The sequence below is a fragment of the Orbicella faveolata genome, unplaced genomic scaffold, assembly GCF_042242905.1.
Source record: "Orbicella faveolata isolate gen_17 unplaced genomic scaffold, um_ofav_v1 contig_26, whole genome shotgun sequence".
Lineage (NCBI taxonomy): Eukaryota > Metazoa > Cnidaria > Anthozoa > Scleractinia > Merulinidae > Orbicella > Orbicella faveolata.
The window spans coordinates 21722365-21740213 of NW_028301554.1; the positions used below are offsets into that span (position 1 = coordinate 21722365).

The following is a 17849-nucleotide window of genomic DNA, read 5'->3' on the forward strand; positions in this document are numbered from 1 at the left end:
TTGTTCTCATGGCAACACATGAAGTGAAGGCAACATAGAAGCCACTGCTGCGTGAACTTTGATTGATGATTTTAATTTACAAACTTTGAAGAGCTATATCTAATGCTGTCCTTCTTGTCCCTTTCTCTAAACAGGTAAGTTAAACTGCTTAGATATGCTGAACTTGTCATCGATCATTTTTAACAAACAGAAAAGCTACATAGTGTTTAAACAATGCTCACATTCCAGTCGCGAAGTTTTGAAGTAGTCCTCTATTAGTCAAGAGACTCGATCGTCTTTGTGTGCTCGAACTCCTTGAGTATGGTAAAGTGAAAAAACCCAAGTTAAAAATTTTAAAAATTGAAAAACTTGGGTCATCTTTTTCTTAACATCGTATTGTCCCTGAAACTCGACTAAAACAGACAGTATGAATCGATCAAAACTAAAATTTGAACTTGTGTTTTGTAACTTAAAATTTACATGAAAGCTTACATACTTTGATTTTTCTTACAGTGTTATACTATAGTATCATTACTGTCTGCTGATGCTGCAGAATGCTCGTTATTTGCTTGATTATTATAAATAATTCTATTTACTTTTTGTGGCAGATAAATATCAAAGCATCTAATAAAACAGACAGAATACAACATGACAGAATTGATGAACAAGATCCCTGCCCAGAAAACAGGTTCAGAATTCCTAGTCACCTCTCATTTTACAATAAGCCACGAGGATCGATGGGCGCCAAATAAGGATCCACAGGTGTACAAGAGTACTTTTAAAAAGGACTACCCACCCCTCCCTCTGACTAAAAGGGAACGCATACCATCCCCATCTCCTGCAACAATCATGCACAAAGATGACCGGTACAATGATAAGTGTTCAATGACCCGAGGGCACTTTGTTGAGAAAAGTCTTGGGAAACAGGATTATGCGAATTCTACATCAGCATTGACAAGAACAAATTTTAAGATGGATTCTGACAGACAGTTGAAGTCATTCCAGACAACACACAAAGAATATTATCCAGTTCGACCTCTTGATGAAGCCAGGAACCCTGCTGCCACAGGAAAGAGTGACTGGATGCGAAGTTACATTCCACAAGGTGAGTTGCCATCCTGAGGTCTCCTGAGGCATGGGTTGTCATTAAGTTTTCAAGTGGGCAGCACTATTTGTAGGAGCAGGCAGCTGATTTTGCATAATTGTTTAAAGAAATTGGAAGAATAAACCAGTAGGGTACCCCCAGATCATTAAATAGATGCTGACTTTCACTGGCAGTTGACAACTTTTGATAACCCTGTGAAGGGGGGGGGGAGGGGGGGAGGAGCTACATGTATATAAAATCATCATTAAGGGTGATTTTCTGTAAGGTTGAAATCTATCTGTTACATGTACGCTTTAAATGTAGTTCCTATCATACTGTTTACCAGGTTGATATGCAAAAAGAAACCAGGATAACTTGAAGGGTGTTTTTTGTTGTTGTTGTTTATTACAAAAACAACTCCAAAAACCTTCAGTTCTAATTGAACATCTTCCAATTCCATAGACAGAACTCTCAGATAACTCTCCTACATGTACTTTTGACAGTAGCAGATGGCTGGCAAAGAGGCTTTACCCCTGTTCTTACCAACTATCAGTCCTGGAGCAGAACTAAAATAACTTCTTTTGAATAATTCTAAGATTTATGTCACCAAAAAAAAGTATCATTTACCATACATTGTACAGCCCATTAATAAATTAAAGACAAAATTCAATTCCCTGTGGACCAACAACATGGTCTATGACAAGCCCTCGATCACAGCTATCATCTAAGAGTAAACTTTGGAAATGGTTATGTAGGTGACAAAGAGAAAGAACTTTGGCCACACTCAGATTACCGTAGTAAGTTCTTGGGTAAACAGGTAAGTAAAAGAGATGTTGTGGCACCTTTTGACAAGTTTGATGGACCACCCACTATTACTGGGGATGCAAGAACCCACCACTTGGGACAATTTACAACAACCACAAAGTCAGAGTTTATTGGACGTTATCTACAAAGACAACATCTCGCGGATCCTGCTTTAAGGGTGAGTTGGTAACAAAACCATGACAGAGCAAACATATTATAAAAAGGTAATCTGATCAAAGAAAAATGAGTGGGGAACCTTACATTCAGCAGGAGCAGGGAATGAAGAAAGTCAGTGACAGGGAGGTGGAAATCAAGTCATGATTTAACTCCCTTAAAATAATACCCAAATCATGCTAATTGTATGCTACAAAGTAATCTCTCCACATGATTGTAAAAATTTCGTTGTTCTCCCGTGGCTACTGATTTTTGTTGTTGTTGTTCTTTGATTCACAATGGATTCACCTTAAGGTCATTCCTCACATTTGCATTGCGCATCCTTACTGCGCATAATTTATGGCATCATTAGCGCGCGCTTGTGCACGCGCATATTGAAAACATGATGGATTTGCCTTGATATTGAGCTCTGTCAGCTGAAAAATGGCTCTAGCTCACCAACGAGCATGGGCACCCCAATTTTTTTTCCAGTCGTTGTAATCAACTAATCATAAGCTTTGCATGAGAAAAGACTGATCTAATTTCTATTGCTGAAAATTGAATAAATAAGAAAAATAGCAAATACACTGTGGTCTTTTCTGTTTTGCAGTCGGTAACCACGTCAAGAAATTTGGTTCAAATTTTTAATCAAGGATTTAGCTTTCTGTCTGAATCAAACTTAAACGTTTATTTGTGGTCCGACACAATGTATTGACTGTAGTTTAATGCGTGTTCTTATGAGTCCAGGCTTACAAAGATGTTACAATTACTGGGAATGCATTCTTATAATAAGCATTAAATAATGCAAAAATGGGGCATTTTCAATGCCTCACTGCTCGTTAATGAGCATGGGCACCCCCCTTTTTTATTTCAAAATTGAAGTTATCATATGACAAATATTCAGTGGACAAAGTTTGAACAAAAATCTATTGTCACTTTTATTTCAGAGGAATTACCTTAAGAGACCTTAGTACCACCAGTTTTACTAAGTGTGACTAGTTACTCTAAGCAACATGGCTCTGCTGTGATAGTTCTGGGTTAAATCAATCTGTTTTCAATGCCTTGTAGGACAGGGGATCAAGCATTCCTCAAGGTGACCAGGAAAAGTGCAATTACTCCACTTCAACCCAACAAGATTCCTTCAGAAGACCGAGTTTTCAAGATTTCACCCCTTTTGACAGAGAAGATGCTGTCAACAGACTGCGTAGAACAACTTTCCAACTAGGTGACAGGCGTGTCCCTGGACACTTGAAGACCACGGCCGCAGAATCCTATCCTTCACGTTTAATGTCAGGTGAGTTGACATTATATTTTATATCTTCCTTGATCCAGAGTCCAATTTTTTAAAACTTTTCTAGAATTTTTACAATTTATAAACAAAGGTGAAAACTTAATATTACTAGAAGAAAGTATATTGCTTGGTACATGTAGCTCTCACAGTTGGCCTCACTTTAGGTTTTCATTCATACACTCAGTAGTTATACTCATTTAATTACTCCATGTTTGGCTTGGGAAAAAAAACTGTTTGAGTTTGTGAGTGTGAAATTATTCAGAGGTTTTGCTTGCCATTGATTTATGTTTGGTCAAATGATGAAGCATTCATTGCGCTTTTGCCTCCTCTTTGAACAAATATAAACTTTGCAGAACTTTTTAAATTGTGATTATGGAGTACGTTACCATCATTTTGTTGTAGACAAGAGTATTTCTGCCAACCTTGACATGGGAAAGAGCAGCTTTCCTGAGGGAGACATGGATCCATTACGAACTCATGAGAGAGTCAGTGTGACAACAAATGACATCTTCTTTGGGAACCCTACCACCGGATTTAGAAATAAAATAGTGGATGGTTCTCATCTGAGAACTGAATCACATGTGGATCTGGGAGCAGCAAGGGGAGCACGCTTTTATGACACTTCAATGAAGTCGGACTTCAAAGCGGTATCAGCACCATACAAAAAAGCTGCATCAGGATTGACCACAAATAGCAGCATCCCATTGGACTATTACAGTAAGTAGAAGATGTGAATTCTGACTGTTATTTTTCACGTCACAGATGGTTACAGCCAATCATGACCAGCCTCACTAAACCTTAAAATCCTGGTTACAGTATCGGTCAAAGAGATTGCAGCATTACACATGTGTAAAGTGCATTTACTACATGCATGTTGCATGCAGTGACCACGCACTTTACATGCACCAAACATGCAAATGTGTGTAACCGATTATATTGAAAGTTGCGTGTTTCGAATACAAGTTAGCAGTGGCTTTTTGTTTTGCAGAATACATGCAAATGCGTGCATGAATAACAAAGCATTTCTTCCTCCAATTTAAGATGGCGGAACACAGTTTTCAAGTGCCTATGCCTAATTCACCATTACCTTTAAACTATTTATGCTTTGGTGCCCGTTTTTTGCAAGAGTCGATTCTCTCCTCAACAAGGACAACCTCTTGTAGAACCTTGCTTTCTACAGGTCGAGCAAGCACTTTTACAATGAAATGGGTCTGGTTCCTAAATTTAGAAAGGGTAGAAGATGTAGAACGAAATTAGAAAAGCAAAATATCCAACTGAAAGCAGAAATGACCAATTACTCGTGTTTCTCACCTCCGCGGATTCTTCGACTTCGAAGGTATTCTTGACCTTTGGCTTTCCCTGGCCACGTCCATCGGTACATTCTCCCTGGTATCAATGAAATAACTGTTCTTCTAATATGACACAGATATAAGCACTATTTTGACTTGGAAATACGTCGAATTGACAAGGTTTGCCTGGATGCGCTTCTCAATTTATTTTCCACGCGCGCTTCTTGTGATGAAGTGTGATGTGGAAATTAGCTGTAAAATGGTATCTAATGTGCATGTGCACCAGCTGACTGTGTCCCTTTAACCACAGAAGGGTTTATTCTCACATTTTGGTTAAGGTGTGTGCTGTTGCCATGGCAACAGGGCTGCTTGAAAACAAGGCTTAAAAAATGGTTTTTGTTTATTTAAAAAAAATCCAGTCGTTAGATTTTTTTCATCATTTTCCCCACTACAAAATGACATTAAATCCCTTCTGTCAACACTGTTCTAATAAAATTTTGACACAGACGATTTTTGTAATTCGCCATAAATCGTTTTCTGTATTATTAAAAATTCCCTATGTCAAAATTCAGATTTTCTGTGATAGGTCATTCACGTGGTTTCTGAACTATTTTTTTGCCAAATTTCTTGAAATTCTAACGACTAGATCGTTAGAAATCTGCAAGTTTCTGTAAAAGCAATCGGTCTCAATTTTTTGAGCAACTGCACATGCGCTGCATTTAACTGGGTTCTTTCGGTAACAAAGAAAAAGCTGAGAATCGCTGGGTTCTTTGCATCATTACCTTTTCTAACATATCTTTGTAATAAAAGACTGAAGCCATCAATACACTGTGTTCAGTTATAGAGAAAAATAGCACAGATTGTGCGGATGTTAAGTAAATAAAATGATCGCTCTATTGACAGCATGTTTGTTTTTTGCAGTCCTTGTGCATGCGCTGAATTGTATCAGCAAAAGCGTGCGCGAAAAATGTGTTCGGCCACCTTAAATACATGCATACTCATGAAATCACATGCAAATGCATGTCACTACAAGAACAGTAACTTTTACACATGTGCATGTAGGTGCTGGAATCCCTTTGACTAGTTAGTACTGTAAGTTGAAATGTTACCAGTTGCAAAGCACTACCAGCTAATGATTATGAATGAGTATAATATTTTGGTCTTGTTCTTTTATTTAGGTGGTGCACCTGTTACCGTGCCAACAAGCTGGAGTGATTTCCCATCACATGCTGGTGTTCCCAAACTCATCCCCAATCCCCTAGCTGTTGATAATGTAAGTTTAGAGCTTACAATATTATTATTTTTATTTAACGAATGGTTCCAAGGTTTGCAATAACCTGTCTACTCTTTCAACAGCTTAAAAAGTCGCATATAAAACCTCCAATTCCAGAGGAAAGAGGATTCAGCACAACACACCAAAGAACATACACACCAAAGAGGACTTCAAGAAGAAACGTTGATCCTGGCAGCTTACAGCGCAGCTCTGTTCCACTTGGAACCTTAAATGCCTATATTTGAGACAAGTTCTTGTGGTTTATTATTTTGTAATAAATGCATGTACATGTACAGTGTAAAATACTTGATGTGTTTATGTTACAATTTAAGTTGTCTATACCTAGCTAGGTAAGGTATTTATCTACACCAAAAACAATTAACTGTCTGTAGATTATTATAAAAAGCACCTGTAATTTTATCATTAAGTTCTGTAGCACTGATGCAATGTTGCATTGCACTTACCTTTACACGCAAAGAAAGCTTGTAACAGTCTGTAAAGATAACATGTTAGTAGGCCTGCATATGTATTGTGCAGTAGAGTCCCACTTTGAAAAATAAAATGTCATTCTATTCCATATAAATAACAATATGAAGTGTCACACTCTTTGTTAGCAAAGTGTGTGTGTTTTTAGTGTTCTCTTAGAACAAAACCATTGTGTAATGAACCATTAAGATGATAAAAATATAAACATCACATGCTCAGCATCCAGCCTTTGCATGGAATAAATACATGTACATATGTCAAGTTGGATGTGAAAAAAAGATGAGAAAGCATAAAAGAACCAAGAAGATAAACTAAGGGGCAATGCTCACATCAGCAGCCACTGCTAAGCTGTGAGTTGAATATTGCTACATGTACATGCATCTTGCAGTCCATATGTTCCATTGATTAAAAGGCTGTGCTTTGCTTATTAAGCTTGTCTGATTGGTGGCCTGAATACTCTCGACTATTACTAGCCATCTGGGGTGACTACGCAGTAAAAATCTAGGTACTAAGAAGCTTAATTCAGCTTTCAAGTGATCAAGAAAACAGACTGAGACTTATTTACAAATATATTTAATTTTGATCAAAGCAAACTTTCATACCCTAGGATTTTGAGTGCCCATTTACACTTGCACTTTGGCTGTCGCAAACAGAAGTCAATGACATTTTCTTTCGATTACAGTAGTTGAAATATTAACAGAAGTAAACAGCAGTGCTTAAGCTCATACCTGGACAAATATAAGCCATGCAATATTTTTCAACTAACACACCAACTTAACACAGTTACTCAACAGACTTGCTCACAATTTGAGTAAACATCATCAAAAAACACATGTCAAAGACTTTTCTCATTATTTCTCACAGAACACAGAAAAGAACTCCTACAAGTACATCCAAAATGTTTCTCTTGTATCTGGAAGCACTAATTCCAAGCTATTGTTAGAGCTTTTCAACTTGAACAGGCATAGGTGTAACCCATTTGTCTGTGTGGTACACGCTCTCTCCAACTTTCCAATCAGGAACATCCTTCATGATTTGTGCTTCAAGCTCTTCGTTTTCTTTTAGTAAACGCAAACAGCTATAAGGAGAAAGAATGATGATTACACCAAAATGCAACTTTAATAAGCAGGGCAGTTATTACTCCAATGTTGGGTTCGTTGATACAATTACTGGTACATTATCATCATAACCAAATGTTCCAGAACTTTGGATTTCGAGCATGGTGTTAGTCAGTGACCCAGGCCTGCAGATGGGTTAGATGCTCTACCACTAAGCTACATGAGACTAATGGGAACCAATGTCGCTAGGTAACCAGGTTCAAATCTGATACATTTTCCACAAACTGCTAGCATTTGACAAAGCTAGGTTTGACAGAGACAAGATTAAAGTTGATCAGTCAGTGGCAAACACTACTCAGGGAAAAAAGAAAAGAGATTTTTTGAGTTCTCTTCCAGCATAAGTAATAATCTTGTTATAATTGTTCATTAGAAAGGTATTCCAATAACCATCACTAATACAAAACCAAAGAAATCATTATGGACAATCACATCCAATTAATTTCAGCTCAATTTTTCTGCTGACTCCAAAAGCAAGCACAGCAAATTATTGTTAAAATATGTCAAACAATACCTACTCTTCTAAGTAAATTCTGATTACAGTTTGGCCCAGCAGAGACATTACAGGTACACTGTGCCTCAGGGCTTTATCTCGCTCTTAGTACTGGTAACAACAAAAGAACTGATTGGTATTATACATGTTTAATAGACAATGTACTTTTTTATTAAACATAAGCTTACATGTACCTTCTGTCGTGTTCTGCTTGCAGAAGTGGTAGCACTCCAATTCTGGCATACCTCTGCTCCTTCAGGAGTTCACTGCCGATTGCAAAAGCAAGCAGGACAAAGAGTTACACTGTAATATATATGGAAATGCACCTTCTCGATCAGCAAATGCTCCGTAAAGTTGAGCTTGGTGAAAAATTAACTTAGACTTTCTATAGTAAAACACGTCCAAACGTTTACTACCTTCAGCTTCAGAACGTAAATAATATTAGTACTAGTATAGGTATTCATTAGCTGTTCATTTGCTTCCGTTGGCACGGGCTAAAAATAAAAGCAACCAATATAAAACATAGCACATACACTGTGCATGTAGCTCAACACACACATACCAGCGTTGTCTGTTTCCCATGATAACCTTATAAAATCCGAAAGCCATCACGGTAGCTCCACCAATAAACAATGCCACACCAGACGGTCCTCTTTTTGGGATATTTCTAGCGAACTCTATGGGAGGATAACCACCTTTTGGTGGCATTTCTTGCTTCACCGGCTGTTTCACCAAGGAGGACGCCATTTTGCTTTTTCACGTCGATTCTGGTTCCCAGTCTTCTGCAACATAGGCTTGCAAAGCGTACACAGCGCCGACACACTGACCTAAAACGTTCGGTCAGGCTGACGTTCGGTTAACTTTCTTGTTTTGAATTACGCTGCAGAAAGATATATTTGTTCCTGAACTAGCGTGAGGTCCATAACCTAAAAAAATAGTCTATTTATTTTGTTTTGGAAAGTTTGCAGAGCAAACCAAAGGCGAGTTCAATTAACGTCTAAGAAAAGAACGAGACCGAAATTCTTTTATAGACCACGCGGACGAAACAAGCAAGTACAATGAAGTACTTATGACAGTGGCTCTAAATGACTCTTCAGATAAATTTATTTATCTGTTCTCGGCAAACGTGCACGCTTAGGTTAAACTCATCTTTTTTTCTTTTTCTTTTTTTTTTTTCGGACCGTTCAGGGAACTTAGACTGCTCCTTGTCTTCGCAGACCAGTTTGCCATTTAATAAAATTAATATTTTAAGGCATATGTTCGTCTCATCCCAAACATACCCAAATTCTAGCCAATTTCTCAACCCGTTCCTCAGTTCCCTAGCTAATGTAACTACCCAGCATCATGAAATACTCTCTATTTAAAACATAGGGCCAACAAAAACTGATGTGCCACCGGAGAAGACAAATCCAATGAGAAAGTTTCATAATAGGAGGGAAGTTTAAGGTAGCAGCAATTTTATTTCTAAGATTCAAATGAGACCTAGTAATAGTTGTGAATGAACCAGTTTACAGGTTTTCTATGACTCCAGATCTACGTAAGTCTAGCCAAGAGAACATTTTCTCTTGGTCCCGCATAGTTTGTAGTTGAAATAACAAATTCACAGAACGATGATGTACAATACATTGTTCCTATTTTTCGCAAGTCACATCTAAGTTACACCTGATCAACAACTATGAATAGTTGGTGAGCTTATGCTACGTTAATTTCGTGTAATAACATTTTTTCTTGGTGGAAGAATATCCCCAGAGCCCTTCCTTTGTGATAGTAGTAAGGGAGTACATCGGCGTTGCTCCGCAGTGGTTGCGCATTAGATTGTAACGTAACACTCCTCGTCGCGTTACATGACAAGCGCTTGTATCGGAAGAATATAAGTCTCCTTCGCAGCCGTTATTTGGGTCATCACGAAGCGCTCCTATCCAAGAGAAGCATTGCGTGACCAATCAAATAACGACCGCAGAAGGCAGTGACAGTGGAGGGGGAAGGTTGCATCTTTGTTCTCAGTGGTGTCCAGTTTCCTCCGCATGCCAAGGAGTGACATTTGAAGGGATCTTATGTGGGTCGCTTATGTCATCTGACATCGTCATTTTCAAATCATTTGGTGCTAAAGATGCCTTCCGTGCAAAAGCTACAACAGCCTCTAAAAAAACAAAAAAATAAAGTGATTAAAACTGGATACTCCTTATTTTAAGAATGTGTTTTATAGATCATATGCAAGGATATTTTGCCGACATCGCGAGGGCTGAGAAAAAAAATACAAGAAATGAGTAGAATTAGTCTTAATTTAAAAATTGTTTTCTTGCTAATCCTGATTGCAGAGAGACTTTGCATCAATTAATTGATTAATCATAGTGATTTCAAGACAGGTCTTGCAATGGTGTTAAAAAGACTGAAACAGGTTAAAGGTTTTCTACCTGTAGTTCGATCGTCTGTGTAATCTCCGATTGGTTTGCCATCCCTAAAGACTCTAATTGTCGGTAGAAATCTGACATGCAGTTTCTTGCAGATGTTTTCGCCGCTTCCTGCACAGTTCACCTACAAATAATGAGAAATATATGTAAGATTTCCACTACGATGACGCCTTGACACCTTTAGTTCTCCATTACAGTTATTGCAGCCGGACCTTCTACCCTTGGGAGCTACTCTCTTCAAATTCTGGGATGAAAATGGCTCGCCTACTTTGTCCTTGGTTTATGAACAAGGTCGCGCGCGATTGATCGGCTCCATTAGAAATAAGCTTTGAACCAAGAGTTAATAATCAGGAGTATACCGGCTCTCTCTGTAACTCAAACTATGCCCTGATTAAGCTATATTTAGCAGAAAATCTGCAGAATGTATCTAGGCATATATAAATTGTGCTCGGCAACTTTTTAGCAACTTTTGAAGTCTTGTACAACTTGTGCGCAACTTTGAGTAGCTTTGGGCCCTTGAGCAACTCTTGGGCAACTTTAGTCAATTTTTTGTGCCAGAAATGAATTTCCCCTTTTTCAGGGGATGTCGAGTTCAGCTTCAACTGGTAATGAAAAGCCTTTTGAAAAATTAAAGGCGTTTCGCTTTGTTTATGTTTTGTTAGTCCATGCGCCCACGAACAGGACAGTAGCCATTTGCCCACAAACCTTGAATCAATTTCCAGCGGTTGCGGAATCACTGTAATATTTACTTCCTTTTGAATTTCGGGCTGAAAATGTCACTATCATTTGATATCATGTCAAACCATAACTATGGTCAAACGAAGCAAGTTGTTTAAAGCTTTTCTGTTAATAAAGTGGCGTATGTCAAATTGTTGATAAGCAATTTGTTGAACTTTTAGGACAACGTTTGTCATTTTGGGGCAACTTTGGAGCAACTTTTTGACCCGTTTTTGAGCAACGTTTTCGACATTTTTAAGCACAATCTATACATGCCTAATCACGCATGTATCACACCAATGGAAAGAAAAAAACATTTATTAACGACAAGCTACAAGTTTTTCTCAATCTCTTGAGTACCTTTGCAAAGAAAACGTTCAGTCTCGATCCCTGTGCTTTAATAGCTGCCTTTTCGTAAATGGGAGCAAATTTTTGACAGTGTGGGCACCTGCAATGGAAATTATTGACTATTTCATCAGAAATTTGTGACAGAGTTAAGCTCATCATTTTCTCAACGATAATAAGGAGATCTAGCAGGGATTGGGGGGTCTTTAGGTGCGAATGAAGCCCTACACCTGCTCAGAGAACGGCTAGTGAAAAATGACGAGTGTTAGTTAATTCTTCACCTCTTCGCCGCTGCTGCGCAACTCGTAACTGATCGTTTGGAAGGGGCTAAACGCAAGTAAAACTAGTGTGAACTGGTAACGTTTTACACATTTACACGTCTTTAAACGACAGAGCTAATGACAAATGATCGTCACGCTAATAGCGTTTTGTGAAAGACGATCTCGAGCTTCACAGTACGATGGTGATTGACTTATCAATCTCTCCGTTTAACCACTCCGTTCTTTTATGAATTTTTTGCCAATATTTGCATCTCTACGTCAAATGCTCCGCTCGTGGCTGGACACATTTTACTCAGTTAAGTTCAAAACGTAAATCTAGCCACTGCCTTCACTATTCGACTATTCCAAAACCGAATAGTACATTTAGTTTACCAAACAAAGGAAAATTGACTTCAAACAGAACAATAGAACGTGATCCTTGTGATTCCAGAGGATTTTCGTGATGGTTTTTTTTTTTTTTCCTTAGCCGAATTATTTAAAACATTTCAATTTAACTACCTACACTGAGGCATGCATAGACTACTGTTTTAAAACTAGTGTGTTGATTACCTACCATGGAGCGAAAAAATCCACCATTGCAACCTGGGACACAGTAAGGTAGTTCTCAAAGGTATCATCTGTGAGCTCTTCAACAGGCGATTGTTCTCCGGCTTCCAAAGTTATCGCCAGAGCTGCAAAAATTGTCATCGAAGCGAGTAGAAACTTCATGTTGTCGGCAACAAGGTGAAAATAGCAAGACTTTGTCTGTTGCAACGATAGCTGGTGCTCACGAACGTTGTACCAGCGCGTGTCTCTAAGCGTAAGTTGACAGATATTTGTGGAGAAATCTCTTATAGATGAAATGTGACTAAACCTGCAGGACCCGTAATATTTGTTTTATATATGCTTTGTTTAATTCTTTTAGCCAGCGACCACCAGAAACACCCGTATAAGCAATTTATCGGACAATCACGCAAAAAAGATGGTGCAAGCATAAGAATATTCTCTTGTTAAGCAGCGAACAAGATTACTAGCCCTTTGGGTTTCTTGCATAAGAGCCAGAGAATATAACAATATTCATCGAAAATACCGAAAAAAATCTCAGGGAAACTATTGTGCTCTGTTAGCAGTAAAAATTCTGTCATAAAGGTCTTGTCTTTATAGCAGTTTACAGTAGTAAATCGCAAAAAGACTATTACCGTTAAAATTGTAGTTCGCATAACATTCATGACTGCACTCAAATCACTGCTTCATCGAGCTTTACTGTGGAAAAGTGTCCTGGGAACGAGATTGAGACATGATTCCCTTCTTTGAGATACTGGGAACGAGTAAAAGCATGCCTCACTATGAGGACTACAAACAAGCACTTTGCTAGTCAGCTCACTGCATGGTTTACTGCTGGAAATAAAATCTAATTTGGACAAATTTCTCTTCGGATGAAAAAGAATTGGCCGGGGCATACAAGTTAACTAAGGCAGCGTCCACACTAATCCGTCACGAAAACGGAGCTTTTCAACAACGCTCTTCGATTCAAACCGGGGGAATTTGAGAACGTCTACCTTTTCGTTTTCGTGTTGACGGAAAAAATTTTGCCTGAAACGGAGCTTCTCGAAAACGATGGATCATGTGATTTCCCTGAGCGAGTTTTCCTAAAAAAAACAAAGCCAAAATAACCTTTACATTACCTTAGGCCATCTAGGGCGTCAACCATGGATCTCCACCTGACTCTATTTTTGGCAGTTCTCTTTGCCTCTATCCAAGTGATACTCTTCTTGGCGAGCTCGTCTTGCACACTTCGCCTCCAGGATTGCTTTGGGCGGCCTCTTCTTCTGAACCCCTGAGGGTTCCACTCGAGGGCGGAAAGTGTGATGCTATTCTCAGGCTTCCGTAGCGTATGCCCGATCCATTTCCGATTTCTTCTCTTAATGCTCTCTTCTATACGACTTTGTTCAACAAACAAAATAACTTTTGATTGCTGCGTTTTTAAATTCCTCCGGCGTGGTGTGGATGTGACTTAAGCCCATGCAGTTCCACGGCTCTTCGAAAACCTGTGGATTCTACTGATTCAAGATGGCAGATATATCTGATCAGTCGCCACACAACTATCTAGGACTTAAACAACTTCTTTTTGCCTTTTTTTAAATAAATGACTTCTTGAAAGTAATTCTTAAAATTTGTTAAGTGTATGGAGAAAACAAAAAGAATTGGGTGGTTAAAAAATAATATTAGCTTTTCACGTAGGATGACTACATTATGCAAACATCTTCATTGGTATTTTTGAACGCATATCTGAATGTTCAGAAATACAGCATTTCGATGGATAACAGAGAGAAACGAGCCTTTTTATTAGGACTCTGCCAGCACTTCACGAAGTCTGGGACCGATCGTCTGTCCGGATTTTTGTATTTTTATTATTATTAGCGATCGTTGTTTGTAACTGTTCATTATTTTGACACTTTTGAAAAATTTTAAAAGACATGTAACCTAAAACTGAAATTGAGAATGCAAGGGATACCGCCTTGGATTTATGGTCGGAAATGCTAAAGTTTTGGCCCGCGCAGTGTGAGGTGTTTAGGTTAATAGAGCGAGAAACAGTACTTGATGGATTGTAATGTTAGATATTCAGTGAACGCGAGACAGAATCACGTGAGATGTAATTTTGTGGATCAGTGCACAAGTCCGCAGCCATTGGCCCTTTCGCTTGACTATTTACAACCACCCAATCCGATTTTTTCCCTTTGATATTTTTTTCTTTTTTTTTGGTAAACTTCTCGGAATCAGAGACCAGAACATGTCACAGAACATTTATCTCCAAACCGATGCGTACTGCAATGGAGTTCACTTTGCCGAAACTTAAACGACAACTTACTTGTTGTCTTTGTTCAAACACCTACAAGAAACCTAACATTCTTGCTTGTTATCACTTATTTTGCTGTGAGTGCTTGGAGAAACACGCATTATCGAGCGAAAGAGACGGAAAATTCAGCTGTCCCGAGTGTGAAACTCAGGTTCACATCCCTGATGGAAGGCGTTTTGATGATCTGCCGACGAGTCTTCCTCACTACCGTCTATGACTATCTCGCCATTCGCCAGAGCGTAGAAGGAGATGAGCTGAGGTGTTCAAAATGTGACTTGAACGAGGGACCTGAAATCCATTACTGCTTTGAGTGTCGAAACTTTCTATGTCGCGATTGTCTTTTGAACACCATCTCTAAAGGGCACAGAGCGAAAGTAGTCAAGGATTTTCAAGACGAAGATTACGAGGACGTATTAAATCCAAAGTCATTTTGCACAGTTAAGTATCATGAAAGAAAATTGATGGAATTTTTCTGCCGCGACTGTAAAACTTGCATTTGCCAATCGTGCATCAACACTGATCACAGGAACCACGACATCGTCCCACTTGACAAAGTGTGTGTTGAGGAGAAATCAGATTTGTTGGCAAGCGCTAAGTTAGCTAAAGAGAAGCAAAAAGCCTACGAAGATGTGATTCAGCAGTTTGAATCGGCAGCTGCTGAACTGGAAACTAATATTGCTGCTGCAAAACAAGAGGTTTCTGACGCAGCTGAGCAAATGATAGCCGCGATTCGAGAGCGGCAGCGTGAAGCTAATGATGCCCTGGATAGAACGCTGGCTTCAAGAACCGAGAAATTAAGCAGTGCGAAGCAGCAAGCGAAATCGTTTACAAAACGGATCAACCAAGCAGCAGAGTTCACTAGTGACCTGGAGCATGGAGGTTCAAGTGCTGGCGTGCTACAAAACAAGTCAAGCCTGGAACAGCGATTTGACGAGCTTTGCAAATCGAAAGTGCCATCACTTCCGGGTCATGCAGCATTCATTAGGTTCTTTCCGACTTGCCTACCCGAGAGTGTAAACCTGGGATTCATCGCGTGGAAGACGGCTACTTGCGAGGGACTGACTCAAACTTTTCAAGCTGGTTTAGAAGCAGAATTAACGCTTCGCCTACACACACCGCCAGGGGAAGTATGGCACACGAATCTTCGCGATCAAGTTGAAGTTTTCGTGGAACCCGCTGAAGAGGTGGCAAGTTTAGTTATTCGTGAGAAAGAAGATGGAAACTTCCAAGTGAAGTTCACACCTAAAATACCCGGCAGCTACACTATCAACGCCAAATTAAACGCTGTCACTCTCACTGGTAGTCCTTTCACGGTCCAAGCTCAGGAGCGAAGATTTTCTGTGGACTTAGTTAGCGAGCTGCACATGCCAAGAGGAGGTCGAGTAAAGCGGCCTCGTGGAATTGCTGTAAATAGGAAAGGGGAGATTGCTGTCACAGATTACGAGGGCCACTGTGTTGCCTTATTGGACAATGCTGGCAGGTTTATTAGGAAACTGGGCAGTGAGGGAGAATCGGATGGATATTTCAAACATCCAGCCGATGTTACCTTCCTAACTGACGACGAGCTACTGGTGGCATATGAATGGAATCAGCGAATACAACAGCTTGACGTGCGTACAGGAAACTTTTTAAAGAGCTTCGGGAGAAAAGGTTCGCAAAGCGGAGAGTTTCAGAATCCGCTCAGTGTGTGCACCGATGATCAAGGACAGGTTGTTGTCTCTGACTGGTTAAATGACAGAATACAAATATTCTTAGCAAACGGTCAGCCAGTGTTTACAGCCGGATCCAGTGGCCCAGAACACATCAGTAGCCCACTGAGTTGTGTAGTACACAAAAACAAGCTCATTGTGAGTGATGGCGTCGATCACTGTGTAAAGGTTTTTGACAAGCAAGCTCAGTTTCTGTATAAGTTTTGGAGAAAAGGCTGTGACGAAGGGTGCTTTAATAAGCCTTCAGCTATGTGCGTGGACCGTTTCGGCAATGTACTCGTGTGTGATACCAAGAATGCCCGTGTACAACAGTTTAGTTTAGACGGCCGTTTCACTGGCAAGAGTTCCACCGTGCTGCTCAGTCCTGCGGGTATAGCCGCTGCCCCAGATGGTCGAATCCTTGTGACTGATGGCGAAGCCAACAAACTCTACTGCATACGTTGAATGCGCTATATATTTGTACACGAAATAAAAACCTAAGACATGTAAGCAGTTAGGTATAGTGAGTAAATTTTCTTCCGCGTTAAGTTCTGGTGCTTGCAAATTGGTGTGAAATGTCGATAGCGTGATTGCATGGTCGCCACTTTTCCGACACCTTGTTCCAGGGTTTCTTGGCATACTACCGAAATTAAGAATTTCTCACAGCATCAACTTTGCGATAACTATAAAATTGAACGCGATTATTTAAGCAAGGGTGTTGTTTTTTCCTAATTTTAGCGAGAGTCATGGGAAATAACCTTTCAAACATGAAAAGTCCCGTTACTGAGGGGATAGGTTAAGTAAAAATTAAGTGCAAAATCTAGAATGTATCTTTTGTATATGGGTATCGTCTGAAAATGTCAATACCGCTTGACATTAATAGCACATGCCAATTGCATCGGATCGGAAATTCAGTTGACTCAGTTATTTGCTATGTTGATAGTAAGACTTAATATCAACATGGATGGTGTAATGTATCCAAGAAATTATGGTCAAAATTAAGCAAAGGCGAGATTATATTTGATCAGCAAGTCAATAGAAAACAAAAAAGTGATATCAGTACCTAGTCTTGTTAGTTAATCTCTTTTTTATTGATTGATTGATCAATTAACTTAAAAGTGATTAATTTATAAATCATTTTTATCGTCAAGTAACTTTTTAAGAAGGCTAATCGTCCTTCAGTTAGGCAGAGGACGAATTCGATAGGCGTGTAAATTGTTACGTAAAAAATCATTTTATTATTCAATAATTTACCATGGCTACGAACCAGCTTAGAAAAAGTTTCAACCAGTTTTAATGTTATAGTTATATCAGCTTGTATAACAGCTCCTATGTAGATATTTGTCCCCTGAGTTTGTAAATTGGTCAACAAGGAAGAACGTGACAAAATCATTCTTGAAAGCAACTTTTAACAATTTTCATTTCACTTCAAATCTATATGGTATACCATTAGCACCTTGATTTAAATGGTTTTCGTAAAATATAATTTGAGTATTTTAAAAAATTGTTAACCCAATGCAATATTATTCGATTAAGTCATCGTTACTACATCTACAATCCTACAGCCAAAAGTCCTTAAGACACTCAACTTATATCGTGGACGG

At 39.1% G+C, this 17849-nt stretch overlaps 3 protein-coding genes and 1 pseudogene across 3 annotated transcripts; 2 read left to right on the forward strand and 2 right to left on the reverse strand.

Annotated features, from left to right (window-relative positions):
- Positions 1–16: 16 nt before the first annotated feature.
- LOC110065996 (uncharacterized) lies at positions 17–6790 on the forward strand. Its single transcript, XM_020773183.2, has 7 exons — positions 17–134; positions 588–1084; positions 1819–2045; positions 3089–3314; positions 3714–4028; positions 5779–5873; positions 5957–6790. The coding sequence occupies exons 2-7, from the start codon at positions 628–630 to the stop codon at positions 6116–6118; spliced, it is 1482 nt and encodes a 493-aa protein (XP_020628842.2). The 5' UTR covers positions 17–134; positions 588–627; the 3' UTR covers positions 6119–6790.
- A 126-nt stretch (positions 6791–6916) lies between these two features.
- On the reverse strand, positions 6917–8744 carry LOC110066001 (NADH dehydrogenase [ubiquinone] 1 alpha subcomplex subunit 13-like). The gene is made up of 3 exons (XM_020773188.2): positions 8530–8744; positions 8162–8233; positions 6917–7437 (listed from the first exon to the last, which is right to left on the reverse strand). Exons 1-3 carry the CDS (start codon positions 8712–8714, stop codon positions 7299–7301), a joined length of 396 nt encoding a protein of 131 aa, XP_020628847.1. The 5' UTR covers positions 8715–8744; the 3' UTR covers positions 6917–7298.
- A 663-nt stretch (positions 8745–9407) lies between these two features.
- On the reverse strand, positions 9408–12637 carry LOC110066000 (protein disulfide-isomerase A3-like). Its single transcript, XM_020773186.2, has 4 exons — positions 12275–12637; positions 11456–11543; positions 10382–10502; positions 9408–10107 (listed from the first exon to the last, which is right to left on the reverse strand). Exons 1-4 carry the CDS (start codon positions 12427–12429, stop codon positions 9968–9970), a joined length of 504 nt encoding a protein of 167 aa, XP_020628845.1. The 5' UTR covers positions 12430–12637; the 3' UTR covers positions 9408–9967.
- Positions 12638–14097: 1460 nt separating this feature from the next.
- Positions 14098–16954, forward strand: LOC110065999 (E3 ubiquitin-protein ligase TRIM45-like; annotated as a pseudogene).
- The last annotated feature ends 895 nt before the right edge of the window (positions 16955–17849 follow it).